The 23,368-nt window shown below is 37.1% G+C and overlaps 3 protein-coding genes across 3 annotated transcripts; 2 read left to right on the forward strand and 1 right to left on the reverse strand.

Annotated features, from left to right (window-relative positions):
• Positions 1-1,446: 1,446 nt before the first annotated feature.
• On the forward strand, positions 1,447-3,790 carry LOC144186023 (toll-like receptor 5). The gene is given in 2 exon segments (XM_077710518.1): positions 1,447-1,587; positions 1,879-3,790. Coding segments are annotated over 2 exon segments (2,034 nt in total). The 3' UTR covers positions 3,772-3,790.
• A 1,065-nt stretch (positions 3,791-4,855) lies between these two features.
• kif3ca (kinesin family member 3Ca) lies at positions 4,856-14,848 on the reverse strand. The gene is made up of 8 exons (XM_077710516.1): positions 12,939-14,848; positions 8,803-8,904; positions 8,609-8,731; positions 8,400-8,518; positions 7,652-7,768; positions 7,451-7,559; positions 7,020-7,165; positions 4,856-6,689 (listed from the first exon to the last, which is right to left on the reverse strand). The coding sequence occupies exons 1-8, from the start codon at positions 14,349-14,351 to the stop codon at positions 6,602-6,604; spliced, it is 2,217 nt and encodes a 738-aa protein (XP_077566642.1). The 5' UTR covers positions 14,352-14,848; the 3' UTR covers positions 4,856-6,601.
• Positions 14,849-16,400: 1,552 nt separating this feature from the next.
• On the forward strand, positions 16,401-23,028 carry rab10 (RAB10, member RAS oncogene family). The gene is made up of 6 exons (XM_077710519.1): positions 16,401-17,150; positions 20,023-20,083; positions 20,939-21,077; positions 21,545-21,634; positions 21,855-21,956; positions 22,029-23,028. The coding sequence occupies exons 1-6, from the start codon at positions 17,024-17,026 to the stop codon at positions 22,113-22,115; spliced, it is 606 nt and encodes a 201-aa protein (XP_077566645.1). The 5' UTR covers positions 16,401-17,023; the 3' UTR covers positions 22,116-23,028.
• The last annotated feature ends 340 nt before the right edge of the window (positions 23,029-23,368 follow it).

The following is a 23,368-nucleotide window of genomic DNA, read 5'->3' on the forward strand; positions in this document are numbered from 1 at the left end:
CAAGACATTGATCTTCTGAACCTCTTTTCCTCACAATGCTCGAAGGAGGTGCCGGAGCCTATCCCAGCTGACAGACACTCCCTGATTTGGTGATCAGTCAATCGGCGAGACTAAAATGTCAAAATTGAAAATAGTCTCCAATCTAATAATCAGAAGTGAGTAGCTCAAGAAAATAACCTTACTATGACTGTTCATTCATTCCTTTTCTGAACCACGTTTCCTCATAAGGCTCGCATGGGGTGCTGGAGCCTATCCCATCTGACTTCAAACATACCCTGGATTAGTCATCAGTCAATCGGAGAGACTAAAATGTCACAACTGAAAATAGTCTCCAATCTAATAATCAAAAGTGAGTAGGTCAACACATTGACCTTCATATGGTTGTTCAATCATTCATTTTCTGCACCATTTTATCCTCACAAGGGTCCCAGGGGGTGCTGGAGCTTAACCAGGCTGACTTCAGGCACTAGACACACATTCTGTTATCTGATTGTTCGCAAAGTATTCTTAAGATGTTTTATTCATTTTTAAGATGGATAAACACAAACACCATAAGTTATTCTTTAACATCAATATTTGATATGCTTCAAAATTTCAACTCAGCTTTGAACTGTTTTGGCTTCTCAAAACACTTTTAAGCATTTGACCTCGCTTGTTTTACCTTGTTTTCAACTCTAGTAGCTTCCTGATATTTAACGCAGTATGATATTATTTTTTAATAAATCTGTATTGTTATGCACCCTGCGATTGGCTGATTCATGGTGTCCCTGCCTAGTGCCTGTAGTAGTTGGTGAGGATATGCTCCAGCACCACCCGTAATCCTTGTGAGGATAAGCAGTTCAGAAACTGAATTAATATCATGCATAAGATATTACTGTACTTGATATTTATCTGAGAATTCAAATAGAGTGGCTAAATAGAGTATTTCGAGAATTTAAGGATACTTGACCTCTGCAATGGAAGCAGTACTCGGGTTACAGAAACAAGTACTTCATTGGGGGGTGCTCTTGAGCCTTGTTGCTGTGGGACTTGGGGAGAACTGGACCCTGCAAGTGCCATTTTGACTAACTGGCAATGTCCCATTGTTGTGAAATTCACCAGCAATGTGTGATCAAACGGTGCACAAACTGACCAGAAACTCACTTTGCAATGATTTTGGAAGGTTGAAATCCGTATGAGTGTTCAGTATGAGTGTTCATAGCATAAAATGTAATGTTGCTTGAAATGTCTTCATTTTGGGTGCAATGCAAATATGGCAACTGGAGAGTTTTGATTGATAAACTAAACCAGTTTTTGTAAGAATCGCAATACGGGACAGAAAATATTTTGGAAAACAACAGAAAAGTACATCAATAATCCATGAGTTTTCCCTTCTTTTGCAATTGTGGAGTTAAATGAAATGGACAGTCCAGTTCAGTGTAATGTTTACATTTGTGGGTCAATCCAATGTCCACCAATGAGATAAAAGCACAGCTCTGATATTCAATTTGCAGATACGGAACTACTGAGATTAGAGCTAGTTTTCATTTGAAAAGCAACATGGTGAAGATGTTTGCCGTTTTGGTGGTCATCATATTTATCTGCCAGGTAAAAATAAATATTTATCTTCCAGGTAAAAATAAAATGCATACTAATTTAAGGAAAGATGATTGCACCCGAATCTTTGTCAAAAAGGAGCAAAAATGCATTATATGTAGTTTTAATTTGTTATGAAAAAGAGCATTATTTAAAAATCAAGTCTATCATTGAATGGAGATCCGAATGAGGACAAGCAATTTTCAAAATATGGATAATTGTGTTAATAATGTGTATAGTTATTTGATCGTCCATTTGTCAATGTTTGCCTTTTATAAACTAATGACAAAAAACCATTCACAGGTGCCAGAATGTCTCTCATCTTGCTCCCTATTTGGCTCTGTAGCTGATTGCTCCTTTCGGAAACTGTACTGGATTCCCTCATTACCCCCCAACATCACCCACCTGTACTTGGAGTCAAACCGAATCAGTGAGATTAATGTCACCTCTTTATCTGGCCTGGAGATGCTGCAAGAACTGGATTTGGGTCATCAGTATTCACCTTTAGTGATCAAAAAATATGCATTCCGCGGACAAAGACACCTCAAGAAGTTGGTACTGGGCTTCAATACAAGGCTTACACTGGAACCACAGGCCTTTTTTGGATTGTCCAATCTGGAAAATCTCCAACTAGATCACTGTTATCTTCATGATTCCATTCTAAAGGATGATTATCTGAAGCCTCTTTCTTTGTTAAAAACTCTTAACCTATTTGGTAACCAGATAAAGACACTCCATCTTTCCTTGGTCTTTTCCAATCTGACTCATCTGAAGGATTTGAATCTAAAACTGAATAGAATTAAAAAAATAGATGACCCTGATCTTGTTGCCTCGCAGGGTAAGCGAATTGAATTTTTGAATTTAGATTCTAACAACCTTCAGGCAATGGATAATCAAAATTTTGATCAAAATACTCATGGAAACCCATTCCGTGGGATATCTTTTGGGACTCTAGACTTGTCCAATAATGGGCTTAGCATAGAAAAATTAAAACTATTTTTTAAAGCTATAGCAGGTACTAAGATTTCGCATCTCAAACTATCAGGACACATCGGTAAAGGCTTTTCATTTAGCAATTTTCAGGATGTGGACAACAGTACATTTGAGGGTCTCAGAACCAGCTCAATCAGCGTATTAGATCTATCTAAAAACATGTTATTTGCATTACATCAGGGAGCTTTTGATCCACTATCAGAAGCTAAAGACCTTGACCTCTCTCAAAACCAGATCAACCAAATTCACAATCAAGCCTTTGATGGTCAGGAAAATTTAAAGAAACTTAATCTATCCCATAACTTGCTTGGAGAGATTCGTGCTCATTGTTTCGCTCCATTAAAGAATTTACAAGTGTTGGACCTTTCCTATAATCACATTGGGATTTTGGGCTATATGGCATTTAGTGGACTTTTCAGTCTACAAGTATTAAATTTGAAAGGAAATTCTCTTAGGAAGTTTGGATTTCCTAGTGCCGTACCTCAATTAACTTATCTCAATTTGTACGACAATAAATTGACCTTCTCTTCAGTGGAAACCATCACGGCATTTGCACCAAATGTTACGTATTTGAACATTCAAAACAACAGACTGGAAAACCTACATTCTGCACACACTTTTATAACTCAACTAGAGAAACTCCAGCATCTTTTCTTTGGAGGGAACCCTATCAGATGGTGCACAATGAATGAAAACACTTCTAAAAAGAAGCAGAGTGGTATTAAAGTGTTAGATTTTCATAGCAGCAACCTGCAGTCCATTTGGTCTCAAGGCAAATGCCTGGACATATTTCAAGGACTCCATCATTTGGTCAGTCTAAGGTTAAATTCTAACAACTTAAATTCCCTCCCCAAAGGCATTTTTAAAAATCTAACGTCACTTCTTGAGATGGACCTCTCATCTAACACACTAACGTATCTCCAAAGTGATGCCTTTCCCCAAAACCTCAAAATACTTAACCTGGCTAATAACTTCATGGCGTCTCCTGATCCGGCACCCTTTCACACGCTTAACGTCCTTAATTTCAAGAATAACCGATTCTACTGTAACTCAGACTTGAAAATCTTTTTGATGTGGATTCAAGACACAAATGTTACATTTTCCAGTCCTGTTGAGGAATTTCGATGTGAATTTCCTTTTTCTCTATATAAAGTTCCTCTGGTCAATTACTCCATTCAACTTCTTGGAAATGGAAGCACTTAAAATGAATTATAATCCAATGTTGAAGCACATTGAAGAAATAAAGGCCATGTGATATACTCTCGCACATTTACCAACATTTCACCTCAATAGTGACTAGTAAACGGCATTTTTATATTTTTGCTCTTGTATAAAATTTTGTACATGTACATAATAAAGTTTTTACTCCTACTAGATTCACCTTTATTAGCTTTTACATTTTGAATAACTAGATTTATGGGATTGCACCGCCTGCAACAAATGACAGAATGAAAGATTTATGAAGTACTTTTGCGATAGTTCAACCACAGAATGCCCTTGTTTTTCCTCTCTGCATCCCTTTAGTTAAATTTACAATTGTACAAAAGTGTCATTTTTTTGAATGCTCAAAATTTTTATTGCATCTAAGAATGAGAAAGTGGAAGCTGCAACTTTATTGTATTTGTACACCAGAGAGCAGCAAAGGGCTAATAACTATGAACCTTGAGGTTGCCAACCTTCTACCAACTAGTTTGTTTTTATTATGTTAAAGGCATGAATACTTTAAATTTTTAGACTCTAAATGTCTATTCATTTTAAATGTTTATGCATTTTAGAGTCATAAAAGTCCAATGAATGTTTTGTTGTGAATCTGGTATGTAGAACATTTCAACAATCATGTTTTCTTTTCTTTTTGGAAGGTGAACATGTATGAGTTTAAAACATTATTACATGTTCTGTAATAATTACATGTTCTGTAATAATACACTCATGCTGTCCTAATGAAGCAGAATGCTGGTCATAAAATATTTAAATGCAATGCAGGTGGGTAAAATAGAGGCCTCTCATCGTCAATTACTCTCATTGCAAGATGGGTATCAAATTGCCTCTTGTGTATAGACATATATGTATTTTACACATATGCATCTTCACTTAATCTATAATGTTTCATAGACTTGAATCCCAATTAAACAATATTGTCTCTAATACACTATAATCCCCCATTTAAAAATGTGAAGGGTCTTCCATCCCTTCACTAAACCTCAGGCCCAATATATTAAATTACAACAAACACACTATCCTCAACACACAGTTTTAATTGAATAGTAACATAAATACAACTTGAGAATTCTTGCATTAGTCTTTTTATTTTGATTTTTAACCCGACAGATGAGCTCAGCAATACTGGCTTTTGCTATTTTACAACCATTATAATATGACACCACTCCCCCCTACTCCATGAGCCATTCCTCAACAGGCTGGTTACCATGGAGACTGGCTCCGTTTTCCACCTCCTCCACAGTCTCTCCTCACTTCCTGATTGTCTTTGGCTCACTGCTTCCATCCCTGCCCTCCCCCCCCACCTCTTTTTTTTCTATCGGCATTTGACTTCCTTCCTCCCCCACAGCCCCACAACCCTCTCACAGTTGTACAATATTTGACGAGGCCGACACAGAACAGTGACTTAATTAACACGCATAACAAGATTTGTACAGAAACAATGTACAAAGACATTTATCAACAATCTTTTTGTATAAAAAAAAAAAAAATAATAAAAAAATCACATTCACCCTGCCGTTACACTCAGCATTATAATGTAAATATTTTTTCGTTACTGGCTGTAGCATGAATTAGAAAAAATAAAAATAAAAAAGAACAATGTTGAAGACAATGAAAATCCACTGTGACTTATACATTTACTTCCACAATAAAACCTCTGATAATTAAAAATCCAATGTTATTCATTTAATTGTGTGATAAATCTGCTTGCATTGCTCACAATTAATTTATACTAACATTACTTATTCCTATGCATGTATTATTAAAGGTGAATTGCATGTAACCGTCATTGAGTGACACAAATGTGGACATTTGGGTGAAGCCTCTAAGCATTTCCTAGTGGAACAAAAGTGGGTCAATTAAGTGCCCTCAATGTGATTACTGCACACATCTGCAAATAGCTGAAACAGTTAGAAACGGCATTTCACCGTATTTAAAATGAGATTTTTATCAATGATGTCTTCTAGACTTTCTTGGAATATTATTATGACAGCCACAATTAGAAAGAATTCCTATACCTAACATCATAATAACATTTGAATTATGTTTTCTTGTCCATTCTTGAGGCATTCACAATGAGAATTATATCAATTTAGTAGCCAGATATTCATTTTCCCCATTATTTGTATATGAATAATAATCCCTGAATGTTTTTTTAATTCCTGCCAGTATTACACCCACTTTGGTGTCTGAGACACTATATAATACTATTCTTTCTATTTTTTTTCAGACTGCAAACTAGCTCAACATCCTCTTTTTAGTCCAATAACACATCATTTTGCATCAGTTACATTAAGAGAACAAAACAAAAGGACAAACGCATTGAAACACACGTATTTCATATTTATACTTGTTTTCTATGACATGATCCTGAATGAATATCTTCAATTAAAAATGTGGTCACATAAAAGCTTCCAGAACTATTTTAAATTCGATTTAGAATTTTAAATTCTCCTTTAGAATTACACGTGACTATCTTAAATAAACCACGACACATGTAAAGATGTTCTACTGTGAAATATTTTTTAGGGGAATGTATAATGACCACTGAAGACACATTTATATATTCAATATGTACAATGGTATAATACACAGGATAAAAGCCACTTTGGTGAGACATCCACACACACAGCCTCACAAACATTTCATTTTTTTTCTCCCATGCAAAAAAAGGTTAATTTGTTCCTTTTAATGAGCTTTTTTAAGGTCCTTTTCCGTCAACAATTAGTTTTGTCTTATAAAGAGGCATTGCAGCACCAAATTTTCCAGCACAATAAATAAGAATATAAACACACATTGCTAAAGCTTTTATGTTTCACTGCGCCGACGCAGTCACAGCTGGAGAACAAGCCGAAATGGAAACATTAGAAGACGAGGACGAGAGAGACTTTTGGCTTTGACACCTGCAAAAAAAAGGTATGATTCATTTCAAATATTAAATTACAGGTTAACAAGATTATTCAAGAACAATGCAATTACTGGCTAAGCAAGAGTTTAATGGTAGTGGCTAATCTTTAATAATTCCATTTCGATACATTACACAAAATCCATTAACATTTGTTAGATAAAGACAGCAGGAAAAAAGGGCTTAGTCATGATATAAACTTAAATGCAAATTACTCCTTCACATAATAATAGCAGACATAACCGATTGAATTTTGAATGTTTTGCCATCTGAGCAAGATGACATACATGTTAAATTATAATTTTGCACTGGAGTATATTCGACTTACCACGAGGGAGACTTGTGAACGCCTCTGTCGGTGGTGGGAGAGTTGTCCACAGAGGAGCTTTGGTTAAGCTTTATATCCCTTAAACGACCCAATGAGGCAGTGTTTGGGGGGGTCATGTCCAACTCCAGAAACATGATGTTTTCAGCCTTAACACACAAAGGTGAAATCTTTATTTAACTGCATAACAAAAATGGTTAGATAACATGAGATGAGTTAACTCCATAGTTTAAGTGGATTTTTTAAAATGCATAAATTCCAGATATACTCAAAGTGTTATAAGTAATACTTAGTGTGGTAGTATAGTATGTTGGTACGTGAATTAAGCAATGCATTACTGCAGTTCATTTTTATTTAATTTGAAAGGAAAAAGCACTTGCATGTCATTTGTAGGGAAAAAGGTGAATGTCACTTTATGGGCAGCAATCCCTTACCCTAAATCTGTTCTTAGCCCCCATTGTTATGGCAACTCTTGCGTATTGACTGATTGGTCGTTTATATCCCACAGCAGATACTGGCCTTTTCTTCATCTGTAAGGGTTTACTGGAGAGAAGAGGAAGGAAAGAAGACATCAATCAGACATCAATGGTCCCAATTCACATTCTGGAATGTTAAACTGTCCATCCGAAACTGACCTCTCACTGGGAACGAGGGGCTGGAACTTCCACTGATCCTCTTCAGGGTCAAAAGTCATCCTGCTCATGATCTTATTTTTCGCCTCTGGAGGAATGAAGTTCTCGATGATTAAGTACCTACAGAAGAAGAATTGCATGAATTTTCTTTTATTTATGTTCATGTCTGTCAGGCTTTTTAACAAAAGAAATGGCTGAATGTTAAGACCAACCGTATGCATACATGTAAACCTATGTGTATGTATGTATGTGTGTATTTATATATATATGTATGTATATGTATTTTTATATATATGTATGTATATTTATATTTATCGTATGCATACATGTCCATCTATGTGTATGTATGTATATGTGTATTTATATATATGTATGTATATGTATTTTTATATATATGTATGTATATATGTATATTTATATTTTATGTACATCTATGTGTTTGTAGGTATATGTGTATTTATATATATGTCTGTATATGTATATTTATATGTATGAATATGTATTTTTATATATATGTATCTATATGTATATTTATATATTTGTACATGTATATTTATATATATGTATGTGTATTTATATATACGTATATGTATATTTATATATATTTCAGCAACACACTTATTTATCTCATCTAATCTAATGTTTTAACACTTTAACACACGTTACTGTACTTTAGAACTGTAAACATACATTATCATCGATACCATATTCCACATTAAATTTCTTCATTCATCACACGCCTTTTACTTACTTGAACTTAAGCTCCCTGGTGAGCTCATTCTGCGTTTGCTCCAGCTCCTGACGACTCCTCACGTGCTCGTCATTTACATCCTGGATCTCCGCCTTGACGCACTGAAGCTTGGCGTACAACTAAGAGGAGACAAACAGGAACAGGGAAATGCATTGGGGAATACATTTTTTTTCATTAGAACCTATAGAGTCTATCTACAAAGAGCTTACCTTCTTGAGTTTCTTAGTCTTGGCCTCGACCTCTTGCTGCAGAGAAGTAAAAGTCTCCCTCAGCTCAAGCGTCTCATCATCTTGGGTCAACATCTGCTGCTGGATTTCCCTCTCATTGCATGTCTGGAATCATTTAAAGAAAGACATTCATACGAATCTGCTGTCATGCAATATGTTTCTTCAATGACACAAACCTGCTCTGCAATTTCCTGTCTTTTCAACTCCAGCATCTTCTGCTGCTCATTGGTATGATCTATTATATTCTTCCCACCAACCAGCAGTTTGCTCTCCATTGCCTGGAATAGTGAAATAAGAGCCTGAAATGAATACTTAGAGCACATAAAAAGGCAGCTTTAAAATCCGCGTAATGACCCTGGAATATAAGATTAACTCTTGAGCGGTTAATACTAATAGGACTCTATATTATCTAGTACATAAAGTGGGAAGATATACTGAATACATGTTTGAAGGGGTGGCTTTTTTTATCATTATTTTTTTTAACCTTGACTTTTCCCCTAAGTCTTAAAACACTGTAGTTACTCATAAATACTGCATCATTGCCCCATGTTTGTCAGGCTGATACAGGCCACTGCAGTGCTGCAGAGGCTAAAACTTGAACATCCCTATGATGACACTAAGCTACATCAAGCTGAGCTGTTCTTCAGCATGATGAATTATAAACATCGACTAGGCACATCAATACAAACCTAATTAATCCTGCATCACAGCTGATATGAAGACTGTAAAGTCAATAAGTCATCAAGGGATAGTATCATTCCTCATTTGCTTAACATAATGTCTCTGTTTCACTAAATATGTCATGTTAGGGGTGTGTATCCTAAATACGTAAGATTTAATACTTCCATCACATTGAAAATTAAAACCCACTTTATGAAAGTGGAATTGCATTTTATATGGCTGGATATTGCGTGAATCGCATTCAACCCGGAATTACTCTGAAAATGGGACAGGGGTACCCCCGAAATGGGGTCGACTGAGGTTGGATGTTCTACTTTGTATTTAAATAACCCACACCTGCATTACACTGTGAACAGAAATTAGACAAAGGTTTGGACAAAAATGAAAAGGGACCCTAATGACGGGAAGTCTAGTCTCAGGGAGACAATAAAATGCGTGTTTAGATTACAAGCAACCTATAAATTCTTTGAATTGCACATACAATACTATGCTACTGTCCACTTAATTACATGATACAAACAAAAAACACACACACTCACTTGTGTAATGGGTACAGTGGGGTCCTTCAGAGAGAAAGCAGCAAAGCTTTTACAGAAAGCTTCTTTGTTCAGGGGGGTGCTTTTGTGTTCTCTATGTGTATGTGTGCACGCGCGTTTGCATCTCTCTGAGGACAAACAATATTTTAAAACCATCAGGGGAACACGTGTGTCAGAGAGACATGTGCTGTTTGAAGGTTAACGCTTCAATCGGAACTTTTATAGCAGAACATAAATCAAGCTGCAGACTTTGCAAGGATGTATTAAGAAATGAATTAAAAGTACTGTACTTCTATATCATGTCAAAGCAATAAAAAGGGACATGCATGAGTATGTGTGCCCTTTGTATTCAGTCATATTCATTGTGCTCCATTAATGGGCTGATTCAAGTTAGGGGGTTTCTCTCTCGTGCTGGTTTCTTCCTCCTGATAGGCTGGTTATTGTTAGCGAGGACAATGTAATACATGTAGCCTTAAGGTCAGGCCTCGTATTAAATACGTAACTATCTTGAGATTTTCTTTGGTCAAGATGATTCATCTGCAGCAAAAAAGGTTATTCCTACTCAAACCACATTGACAGATTAAGCATTTTTAGTCATTTTTATGTGTATATATATGTATATGTATGTGTATATACATATATGTATATGTGTATATGTATATATATATATATATATATATATATATATATATATATATATATATATATATATATATATATATATATATATATATATATATATATATATATATATATATATATATATATATATATATATATATATATATATATATATATATATATATATATATATATATATATATATATATATATATATATATTTGTATGTGTATATATATGTAAATGTATGTATATCTATATGTGTATATATGTATATGTATATGTGTATATATATGCATATGTATATGTATATATATGTATATGTGTATATATGTATATGTATTTATATATACTCAGGAAATGTTCATAAGCAATTACATTGTATTTTGTGGTTTTATGTAAACTTGATTGTAGATGAGCAGGTTATCACTTATCCTAAAGTTTGTAAAACCCATTTCTCCCATTAAATTAGCAGCACCACAGATTCGCCACTTGCTCCATAGCACTCCCAAATTCATATTGTGGTACATACAGAGACATGCACCACATTAATATTTTAGCGAGGTCTTCACTGCCGAGAGAGAGAGCAGTAATGAGATGTTTTCATCATCAGCTTCCACACACACAAGCACACATGGAAGCCGGAAGAAAGAAAAAAGCAAAACAGGAAGCGGTCAATATAAAAGAATGTACAAAATGTATTCAGTTGAGGAACAGTGGGGCAAAAGGGCGATTTTTTTGTTGTTGGCTAAACTTCACACAAATGGAGCCTCAAAAATGATCTTTGCAGGTTAACAATTCTCCTCCCCATAATCTAAAGTGTAGTAATTAGGAAATCAAACAGGTCAAACATTAATACTTTATGTATGTTGTTTTAGAATTGTGGGGAAAAAACGTATTTTACTATTTGGCAGTTTGTGTTTGTATTCTTGTGTTATCATTATTAAGAAGGTAAAAACAATTATATGTAATCTTTCTATGAGTAACTGATTGATAGTACTTTTTACCAACTTGACTTTTTTTCTACATCTTTCAGAATAGACTTACTTTGGTCACTTGACCTAAAAAATGGTTAATGATTTAGTTCATATTGATACATGAAAATATGTTCCAGAAAATGAATTGTGTCAACAAGAGCTAAAATAAATATTTGATCAAACATCCATGTGCACAAATGTGCTCTTCAATGGTGGCCACTCAGTACAATTTTGCTAATTGGAGAAAAATGTGTAGTTATTTTTCAAACATAGTTACTGCCCCTGCTATTTTGTGGATGGATGACACAATGGTCAACTGTACTTTATATAGGTGTGGCCTGCAACATACTTATTGTGGTGTTACACTGACTTACAGGAAATGAGTCATAAAGGGTTGAGCTACTGGACCCCAACCAGCTGGGATGATGTTAAAAAGGGTCTAAATCAATTTTCAGTCCAAATAAGAAAAACATGATGTCACTGATGCTACATTGACCCAGCCCTTGCAATTTAACTCCATACTCAAAGAAGTAAATAACTAAAATCGCCATCATAACACGTAATCACAGAAGTTTTGCCTTTTTTCTCCTATTGAAGTGGATAAAAAACATGTTATTGACAATGACACAGCAAATTTTAGTTCTTTTAAACAGTGATAGCATAATGGGAAGTATTTTTAGGCATTGAATTGGTATAGTGATTACTGCAACATATGTACAGAATGTGACATTGCCATTAAAGCGATTATCGTCATTTAAAAAATGTTTTTCTTGAATGGATAAGAATAGAGGAGAATTTGTGAACTAGAATTGAAGTTTTGGTTTTAGTGTCCTGGGATAAACAAGTAAATCTTTATCTGTATCCTTTTGATGGACAGTGATGCAACGACAGGAAATAGTTGACCCCAATCATCTTCTCCCCCAAGGCATGGCAATGGAGAATTTTGCTGTTTCCTGTAGCTGACACCAATCAGAGGTCGCCCAGTCAGCATCAAACATGAGACCTTGCACTGGGCAGCGAGATCGCACAAGATTTGATATGGTTCAGCAGTATCAATGCTCACAGTGCTTTGAAGGACGACATGGTGGGAAGAAATATGAGAGGTCTGATGTAGAAAATGGACACGAAAATAGTGAGAGTTATAGAGAAGAAATAGTTTTTGCTCCATCCCGTTCCCATATTTCTACCATCTACCAAAGAAGAGTATCTGAATTTTTTCTAGGAAATAAAAATGCATCTACAAACTGATGTATTTAATTTGCACCTGTGTGTATAACATATTGTTTTGGTCTCATGATTCAAATGTGCAGCTAAAGGTTTTTTGGTGGATGTCAACATTTATGTGAATTTAAAAATATTTCTATTATCTATTGAACCTACTCATCATCAATTATAATAATTTGAGATTCCCCATGTTTACTATTAGAGACATTTCACTATAATGGATGACAAGAGCAAAGGATCAATATGGCCAATGCTGAAGATTCAGTTGCTCACCTTATACTTGGCCGTCAGTTCTTCTGTAGCTTCCTGTTCCTTCCGAAGATCCCCCATCATTCTCTCTTTCTCCCCAAGAAGTCTCTGCTTCTCATCAGCCAAGAGTGATCGATCACCTCTGATGGCTTCCTTCTCCCTCTCAAGACGCTGCTCCTCTCGCTTCATGTACTCCTCAGCCTCCTTTTCCACTTCTTCCTCCCCATCATCACATTCAGTGTCTTCACCCCCATCTTGATCCGAGCCATCGCCATCCTGGCGTTCCTTCTTCTGCTTACTCCTCCACTTCCTATGGTTGAGCTGGGCCCTGAGCCGAGCGATCTCGCTCTGAAACTCTCGGAGGAGAGCATCTTTGGGGTCCTCGTTGACCCGCGGCCGGTTTTGGATGTTCTTCGCTCGGTTGGCGTAACGGAGAGTCGTGAGGGTTTCGTCATAATGCTGAGGAGCAGGGCCTAAAGTGGCTACCATGACAGTCTTTGCATTCCCTCCCAGTGAGTCCTGCAAAAGGCGGGTCAGCTTTGAGTCCCTGTATGGCACATGGGCGCTACGTCCATCCGCCAATGAAGATATCACATTGCCTAGCGCGGACAGAGAAAGGTTAATCTTAGCTGCTTCCTTAAGGCGTTCTCCTTGGACGCCCGTCTTGGCCTGTCGCTCGCTGCCGGCCAGATCCACGAGGTTGAGTCGGCCCACCCGGATATGCTTTCTCCCATCTGGACCGGGTTGGCCACACTCAACGGTGATCAGGAATAAGGCATGGGACCTGGACGAATATTCATTCATTTCTGTGCACGCAACCGCCCTCGCCTGGTTGCCGACGTTCATCACCTCCTCGATCTCTTTGATGCTCTTGCAGACGCAAGAGGTGAGGTCCGGAACGTAGACTCCGGTCTCTGGACTCTCTCTGAGCTCGAGACCTCGGGCATTAGCATGGTTGGGATCCAGGAGATCCCGGATCTCCTCACGATAGATCTCCAGATAGGACGCCCTTACTAGGTACTGCTTATCCGACTGCGAGCGGGAGATGTGGGTAAAGATGTGGTCAAAGGCATTGGGTATCACTCCCCGTTTTTCGGGGTCCAACCACATCCCTTGCATGGTGTACGTCTTGCCGGTCCCGGTCTGCCCATAAGCAAAAATTGTACCATTGAAGCCAGCTAAGACAGAATCTATCAGAGGCCTGACACTCTCATCGTACAAATCTCGTTGTTTGGAATTGGCATCATAAACAGCGTCGAATGTAAACGTTTTCTGGGGTTCGCAGTGGGAAGCTCGAGGATTCCTGAGGATCACCTGTCCTAATCGCAGGTCCATTTGTACGATTACCCCGGAAGGACCATTGGACTCCTCTTTCCGGTTGAGAGGTCGGCATCGGACAACAACCTTAACTGATTCGCTGTTCTTGTTCTTTGACATCGCGGACTTCTTGTAGTCAGTAACACAATAACAAATTAAAAACACAAAAAATACTCTTACTGTCACTTGCTTTGTGTCATATGTTTTTTTCCTCTAATCAATAAATCATTTAGCACTACTTCATGATCATTTCTTAAAGAATATTAGATCAGAGTGTTTTTTTGGTGGAAATCATAACATGCCACGCTCATGGCTCAATTGCCCTGGATGTCTGGTAAATTAGCATAAATGGAATCAGCTCTCACGCGCTGGCTCGAGGCTCCAATTCTCCTCCGTCTCCAGATATGAAGCAAAAATAAAATCCCAGGACACCAAAGCTAAAAAAAAAATCAGGAATGTTGTTCAGATCGTCTTCTTACACATTGATGGGATCCACATCCTTCTTTTCTGGGTGCAGTGATGCTCGGTCCGGTTCTCGAGTGTAGGTCTCCGAGAGACAGGTCTCGTACACACACGCGCGCACACGCACAGACATTCGAGCTCCACGCCCCATATCACTGCGGAGTCGGGCAAAGGATGATGGGAAATGTAGTTTCTGTATAAAAAAAGCTATATGTAGTTCGCTTTAAGAAATTAAAAAAATAATTCTACGACTACATTCTCCTTAATTGAATTTGCTCTAAAATTCACCTGTGTCCAAAAAAACAAGCATATTAATTGATCAGACTAAATGATTTCTGAATGTAAATATAAATTATCTATTTTTTAGATGCAAAAAATAAACAATAAGTATTTTTCCTAATGCAAAAAACTTCCATAGGTTATGTTTTTGACATATTCTGTTAAAATAAATGGGAGTAGGAAACCAAATCTTATTTGGAAGTGTTGAGGTTATACATAATAACAAAATAATAACTAAAAATTGATATTAACTCAGAATTACGGTTTGACTACCCGTTCAGTATTTCTTTCATACGTTTTTTCCTAAATGTACCACGGAATGGGGACATACATGGAATATAAATTATTACTGCGATTACTTAACCAATCTGTATAGATAAAATACAGCGTAACACTGCCGTCTAGCGAGAAAAAAGCAGAACACATGTTGACATATACCACCAGCTAATGTAAAGAAAGAATGTGGTGTGAATATATATTTTCTAACTGGAATAGGTAATAGTTCATTATGTTATAAAAGAGAACTAAGGTTTAAGTTAAATTAATTAATTAAAATAATTGACTGTTACTATTTTTCTTTTTCTTTTTTAATTATTCATACAAAGATAGATCAAGGTGTCAGATTATGGAATTCACATTCAAGTGTCATTTTGCGTTTTATTGCTGGTGGAATTCAAGCACATTACATGTGTTACTTTTTCATATATACAAGTCCAACTCTGTAAATGTTGGATGACAAATATTATTATTATTCATCATTTGTTTATTTTAAACATATAAATAAAAATACTTAACACTAACTTAAAGGCCACTTCAACTGGCTTTTTAAATTTTATATTTATGTTTTTATCTCCACAGCAGCATAACATTGACTTTTTTGGATGACTGTACTCTTTACTTGTCAAGTCTGTACTTGGTCTGTAGAACATGCTCCACATTCTTGGAGGGTGTCTGACGTGGAAGAGGGGTAAAGTTAGACACAAGGCCAATTCGTGACGATATATTGGAGTCAAACTAACTGCGCTTGCATAATTAGTCCGTGCAAAGTTAAAACAGATAAATAATCTTTCAAATCCACGGACATAGGATGTGGGAAACGCCCGCAAAGGCATACGTACTTAATTATGACATCACTTCGCCTGACTCACAGCTGGGAGAGTCACCGCATCAGTTTCCAACTTGCCATGGAGCGTGAATCACACCCTCTAACGCAGCGCGTCGCGGAAACTAGCAACCATTTTGGATCTGCGGACATCGCTACGCCCATTGAAGTTAACGGGGGGCTGAGCCTCAATGTCCAGACCCCTGGCCCAGTGTCGTTTGCCCTTTCTGTCAGTGACAGACGCTCCTCTTGTAGCTTGTTGGAGATAAGGACCAATAATATTTAAGGTCTTAGTTAATTGACATAAATGTTATCCAATTGAAAAGCTGAGTTTTGACAGAAATGGGCGGGCTATTTGGCGAGTTTCAGTAGGGTGTCGCCGCGTTGACTCCTATTCCAGAGACGACGGCGGTCGTCTTTAAGTTCCTAATCTCTTCGGAAAAGAAGAAGCTCACGAACTTTGCAGAGTCGGTGAATTTTCTTCTATTTCACCTCCAGTTTCTGGTCGAGGGGTTATCGGTTGAGCTTGTAGCTGGGCACTGGAATGACGGGGTGTGCCGAGAATTTGAATTAGCTCGCCGTTAGTATGAAGAAAGAGTGAGTCGGGGAGACAGGAGCCATTTTGTCCCGACTGTGTAGGAGAAAAGAAAGAGTGGAAAAGAGAGGAATCGATTTGGAGGACCTCGCGTTGTCACCACTTTTTTTCCTCGCGATTTCAAGGGGAGACAGTCGGGCCTTTGGAATATAACTTCACTGGCGTGTTATATTTGGTGGCGGTATTTAGCCCACTAGCTTGCAGAAGCTAAACAACAAATCCCAGGTTGTAAACTGTCAAAATACAGTCACTTGGTCAAGTTGACCGTAGGAACTGGCTTCAGACTTCACATAGGCGTGTTAGGAAATTGTTTTGTTTATTTGTAACCTCTCGAGTGCACACTCACTGTTTCCAATGGCTAAGAAGACGTACGACTTGCTATTCAAACTGCTTCTCATCGGAGATTCGGGCGTGGGGAAGACCTGTGTGCTGTTCCGCTTCTCTGACGATGCCTTCAACACAACCTTCATCTCCACCATAGGTAAGCATAAGCAACACGTGCAGAATTTAGTGTCACATCATTTTGCGTATTTTCACACCGACATCTGGCGTCCTACGTGTAAATTGCGTGTTGGCCAATTGGTTAGCCACCCTAACTTAGCATTCACTTTCAGGCCTACACGGGTTATCTGCCAGGCAAGTTGTGCAATTTTTGCAGCTATTAAACTCAAGTAACCGTGACAAATACCACCGATCTAACAAATTTGGATTAAATCTGACTGTTGGGCAATGTTTAAACTAGTTAAACCGCTCCTGGTTTGCTGTCATTTATGACATCGGAAGCTAAGTAGGCTAGTGGTGTCAATTTAGCTGTGCCACTTTCTCCCCTTACACTGCATTTATTTTATTGTTTCGCGTTTACTACTAAATATGAAAGGTATTAAAACGTCAGATAAAAAGTACTTGCAGCTCCAAAGCTGACAAAACATTCATGTTGGGTTTCCACAGAGTTGGCAATGTGTTATATAAGCAGCAATGACATATGGTTTATGCTTTATTATCTGTACAGTCATAATTGTTTCAGGCAACTGGCATCACAAATCGCCGGCATTGGATTCCATTTCTGGCAGACGGCAAATAAACTGTATATGATCATCAAGTATCTCGTGATTATACTTCAATGTATTTCCCTGGATTGATTTTAACATCTCAGGCCATAAACCTTTTTTTTGTCATCAGCAAAGTTATTACACATTGCAACGTTTTATAACCAGTGTGCAAAGGCCATAAAAACTGGCCATTCTTCCACGGTGAGTACCCCATACTCTTGGTGACAAAGCCTCATTAAATGTAGGAAATGATGAACTAACTCTTATACAATGTGTAAAAGTTAGTTCTCATATGTAATAGACAAGTTTTTTTCAATACTAAAACAAGCACTGCTTATTCAATTTAGTGTGTAAGTAACAAATCATGTGTCATTCTTTATCGCTGCATTTTCTTGCATATTTGCTGTCAAAACATAATATGTAACCTAATGCGTTCTGGCATGAAAGGCAACATGTGACTTGACATTAGTTATTGAGAGATGAGTAAGAACATCAATTGGTTTTAGATAAATTCTTAGGTATTTTGTTGCGACATTTTTCACTAACCTTCAAACTATGTATTGCCAATAGACGTGACACATCTTGCTATGGTTGCTAGGCAATAGGAGGGCACAGACAACAAGGTGTAAACATCATTTGTTTCATTTACATTTTATTTTTACTGGGGATACATTTGTGGACCGCTTGTTGGGGCGGTGTAATTGCAGTTTTAATTGAATTTTATTGAAAATTTTTATTGTTGTTATTTGATGATAACTATCATTACCGTTTTATCATCCAGGTCCAGTTGGAACCCAAATTAGAAATTAGTGAAGATAAAAAATAAAATATAAAGTATTATTCAGTAGTGTGATTATCATATAATTTCTCTAAAAAAATGTATTCAATTTGTATTGAAAATGATTTGGAAATCAGCCCATCGTTTGTATTTAGATTATACAACGCATCACAACTGTAGTAGCATTGGGATTTTTACATATTCAATTACATGGTTACTTATAACAGTATGTGTCACTTACATAAAAATAAGTATCAGGGTTAACCTCCAGTATATATGCAGAAATTGGAAGGTAATGTTTAGCGACGGAGCACTCCTATGTTTGGACACACAGATACAAAGTCACTTCTCAAAATACTCTCACTGGAAACCCCCCATCTCTTCAGTTACTCGTCCCTCATTTCCATGCCTCTGAATAGATTTTGGCCTTACTTAGTGGGGGTTAAGCTTATTTTGAACGTTCTCTTCATACAGACGAGTGCTTCCTTAAAGGTCAAACAATGTTTTCAAGGATGCTGCTTCAGTTGTTATGAGCTCAATATTATTTAACGGTTCTTGCTGTTGAAAGTCATTCAAATTGAGTGTAAAGCCAACGTTAACATCACAGTCAACTCAATGACATTTAACGTGCTTTTTCTAAATGATAATTTATTTAGAAAGCCCATATTGCCCTTTTGTGGGGAAAAATTGTAAAGTATAGTTATTTCCATTTTGTTTGTGTAATCTTTTGTCTCTTCCGCTCTTTCAATTTTTTTAAAAACTTAAATATCCCCCTCCCATAATCAGTGAGTCAGTATTTGGCAGTCGTTTGGTTCATTGTGGCCCTGCCTCACAAAGAGCACACAGCTGTTTCTTCAACATGTAAACTTAGAAGACCTTTTTTCCTAATACTCAACTGACAGCTCAGTTATTTAAACAGGAAAACAACACTTCTGGGCCAAAAGTCATCCCTTGTCCCTCCTGTGGATTTATGACCCATCTAGAAGAATAACAATGAGCCAAAATTGAGTTATTTGGCCAAATATTGCAGTCATGGATGGAGGGTAATATGTACAATAATCAAGTCCACATGTCCAAATCCAAATTCTTTCTGGGTGCATGTCAATATGGATCTGGTACCCACAACAGAAAAAAAGCTTAATTTTATTTGCTCTAGTATGATTTCCAAGTTTCTCCACACCATGGCTTGCTAAGAGAGTGGCAGAGGAGTAGAGATGGAGAGATTGGATGCTTGCAGCCTGCAAATTATAGATAAGGTTGAATTTTTTAGTCATTAGGTAGGGAAGGAGGGACATGAGCTCGTTTATTAGGCAATATTTTTACCATTATTCATTCGGCTTTCATTCAATTATAAATGAGATATTCCACCTTTTTTTTTTTTAACTTAAAAATAACAAAAGAAAACAAGAACTGCTCAGAAAAAATGTTGCCCACCACTTCTGATATCAAAATTTGCTTAAATGTATGTGTATTAGTTTCAAAAATGTATCTATAATATTTAATTTTTTATTCTTTTTATTTTTTAGGAATAGACTTCAAGATCAAAACTGTGGAACTACAAGGAAAGAAGATCAAACTACAGATATGGTGAGTCACTGATTTTGTTCATTTTCGCTGTGTCTTGTAATTCTTCTCCTGTACTTGTTTTTCTATGCTCTATTCACTGTTATTTATTTATTATAGTGAATTTGTCTATACTGACGTGGCAAGTGATTTTCTCTCATGGGGCATGAAAAAAGAACTATACTTTTTCTATTCTAAGCCAGACATCTGTTTGACATTCCTCTGTTAAACCTGAAAATATTCAGCTACAGGAAATAGTCATCATTGCACCAGAGATTTCAATGCAATATTTTAATTTTATTCCATCCCTGCTGTTTTTCCCTCCAAATGGATCACACGAGAGTGCTAAATAACACAAAGTATGTTGTTTTAACAGTTAAGTTAAACTAAAAGCTGAATATTGATTGGTTGAGCGTACAATTTATAGGCTTGAGGCCTTTTTTTGAAGTCAATCAGCAAATTTCTGCTCACAAACCAGAGTTTCAATGAACAAATGAATAAATCAGTCAAATGATGGTATGTATCTCTAAAAATTCATGTGTTGGGTTACAAATAGTTTCAAAGTATTGTGCACGTTGTCATTTTTAACTTGTAGTATACATTTTCGTGAGGAAGTGAAAAGCAGAACTCTGGGAAATTTAGGTATATTTACTTAGCTTGAACTTTAACATTACATTTTAGAATGTTGTTTCAGTTCCCCAGGATGCCCCTATTGTCAAATAATGACATCGTACTTCATTGATTTTTAATCGTCTGTTTCACTTCTGGAGATTGACCTCCTTATATTTATCATTTTAATTTTAAAAGGGGCTTTACAAAGTTGATCCTTCAAAGAGCTTTGCAAATACGGAAATGGAAATGTATCATTTGTTTGTGCAGGGACACAGCAGGCCAGGAACGGTTCCACACCATTACCACCTCCTACTACAGAGGCGCCATGGGCATAATGCTGGTGTATGACATCACCAACGCCAAAAGCTTTGAGAACATCAGCAAATGGCTGCGCAACATTGATGAAGTGAGTCTTCTACGTACATCCTTTACCAAATTTTATATGATCTCACTCTTTATGAATTATTTAGACCAGGACCTAGAAAAATAATGTCAACAGTTAGCATATCATAAGCTAAGCAGCATGATTGCCACTCTGGATGTGATCGTCAATAACTGCTCTTCTTGTTAAAATTATTATTTGTTTTTGTCTAGACAGTTGTCAAAGAAAGTCACTTGTTTTGCATTTATGGTTCTTGGAAGCAATGGGAACGTTTGCTTGATTGATTCTGTGGTCCATCTCAGTTTACAAACCACCAAGTGCTGAGGACATCACATTTTAGATGTTAATGTTCTAGTAGAGTGGCCTGTATTTTTCCAGTAATGCTCAAATGCATTTAATTCAAATAATGTCTGTGTTATCACACTATCTTTAGCTAGTTAACACTATCTGAATCCGAGTGGAAATTAATGTCTTTGTGTATTTATTTGTAGCACGCCAATGAGGACGTTGAGAGAATGCTACTAGGCAATAAATGTGATATGGAGGACAAGAGGGTTGTACCAAAAGCCAAGGGAGAACAGGTAAGACCATACATACAAAGTCTATATTTTTTCCTGAAATTGGCATATATCAATCTTAAAGTACATAACATTATGCTTCTCAGTGGAAAGACGCACTGTGAGAACTTGAAGCTAGCTAATGAATGCGACCTGATCTCCACTCGACGCCGACAATCAGCATTTTATTTTAGGACAAGCTTGCCTTTGAACTCATCGGCTCTCCCCTATCTATTCCTTACAGATCGCAAGGGAGCACGGCATTAGGTTTTTTGAGACCAGCGCCAAGGCCAATATCAACATTGAAAAGGCCTTCCTCACGTTAGCAGAAGACATCCTCAGAAAGGTATGCACACTCCCGTTAGATTCGTCTATATCGGCGTTCACGGTATTAAACGTGTAATTCACTGTGGTCCAGACGCCGGTAAAGGAGCCCAACAGTGAAAACGTGGACATCAGCAGCGGAAGCGGCGTCACGGGATGGAAGAGCAAGTGCTGTAGTTGAACAACTCGCGCCAACACAAAAACACTCACACATGCACACGCACGTTCACGCACGACACCCTTTCTCTCTCTCTCTCTCCTTCTCTCTCTATCTCTTTTTCGCTAACGTCTAACTCTCTCAACCTCTAACCCCTCTCATGAATTTTTCTCGCACACTGACACTCTTTTATCAGAATAAAACAATAAACCACGTTGTTCGTTCATCTAAAATCCCACACCTTCATCCAATCTCCCCCCTGATGAGCTCCTCCCTTGTCGTTTTTGTTTTAAAGGTTGTTCAAAACAAGAAAACGTACCCCAAAAAAAGTAGACAAGCTCACATTTGTAAGATTTCCTTTGCCTGAGCTCAAATTCCCCCCCTCTCCGACATCCCCCTTTCCTTTCTATGGTGACCATGATGTCCACCTGGCCCCCTTCTTGGACACTCATGGTCCCAAGTGTTTGCTCCATAACAATTTGTTACCAAGTGACAGGTGTGGCAAGCTCCTTTTTTTGTAATGCGGGGTTTTCTTTTTGTCCTGTGCCTTATATGGAAGACAGGGGCGGGGCTGTGTCGTGGGCGGAGCCACGTCCACCCGTTGAAATTACACTTTACTAAATCGTTGTCTGTCGGCGCTTCCCACGCCGGCTCAAACTGACGCAGAAGCGTTTGAATTTCTTCTTCAGCCAAAAGAATGGCATTAAATGTCCTGTTTATTAATGTCTCATTTTTACCTCTTTGATTTTTTTTTCTTTTTTGGACTTTTTGTTTTTGTTTTTTTGTTTCCTGCATGCAGATTTCTTTGGGTTGGATGCGTTTCTGTAACGTTATGTAAGGTATGCCACTGGGTAACTTTGGGCGGGAGGTTCACAGGTTCTCTTTGGAAATTCAAACAGTTTTGCAGATCCATTAAAAATAAGCTTGTTTAAGTTAACTTGTTTCTCTTTAAAGGTTTCCAATGTGTACTTTTGCATCTTGGTTTGGTCACAACATTCCACCAAATGTTTTTTTTTGGCATTAATTTGAATCGTGAACAACATGCCAACCCCTAAAATTGATAAATCTGTGAATTTTTATTCTGCAAAACCAGTACTAATCTTGACATTTTTTAAAATAAATAAAACAAAAACTGCCAAACTAATATTCATTCATATATGTGAAGTGACTAAACACCATAAATGTTAGTTATTACAATTTTTGAATGAAAATTCTTAAAAGTAATCGTAGCAAAATGTATCTAATTCTAATACAAACATGAATGTAGTCTATGGCAG

The sequence above is a fragment of the Stigmatopora nigra genome, chromosome 2 (assembly GCF_051989575.1).
Source record: "Stigmatopora nigra isolate UIUO_SnigA chromosome 2, RoL_Snig_1.1, whole genome shotgun sequence".
Lineage (NCBI taxonomy): Eukaryota > Metazoa > Chordata > Actinopteri > Syngnathiformes > Syngnathidae > Stigmatopora > Stigmatopora nigra.

Bases quoted from the DNA above. Each gene is read 5' to 3' on its own strand.
- kif3ca (XM_077710516.1), bottom strand. From the start codon at position 14,351: ATGTCAAAGAACAAGAACAGCGAATCAGTTAAGGTTGTTGTCCGATGC. The intron at 8,905-12,938 runs GTGAGCAACTGA...TCACTATTCCAG, and splicing joins AACTGACGGCCAAGTATAAG to GCAATGGAGAGCAAACTGCT. The intron at 8,519-8,608 runs GTAAGCTCTTTG...GTCTCCTCTTAG, and splicing joins AGACTAAGAAACTCAAGAAG to TTGTACGCCAAGCTTCAGTG.
- rab10 (XM_077710519.1), top strand. From the start codon at position 17,024: ATGGCTAAGAAGACGTACGACTTGCTATTCAAACTGCTTCTCATCGGA. The intron at 21,078-21,544 runs GTGAGTCTTCTA...ATTTATTTGTAG, and splicing joins GGCTGCGCAACATTGATGAA to CACGCCAATGAGGACGTTGA. The intron at 21,957-22,028 runs GTATGCACACTC...ACTGTGGTCCAG, and splicing joins CAGAAGACATCCTCAGAAAG to ACGCCGGTAAAGGAGCCCAA.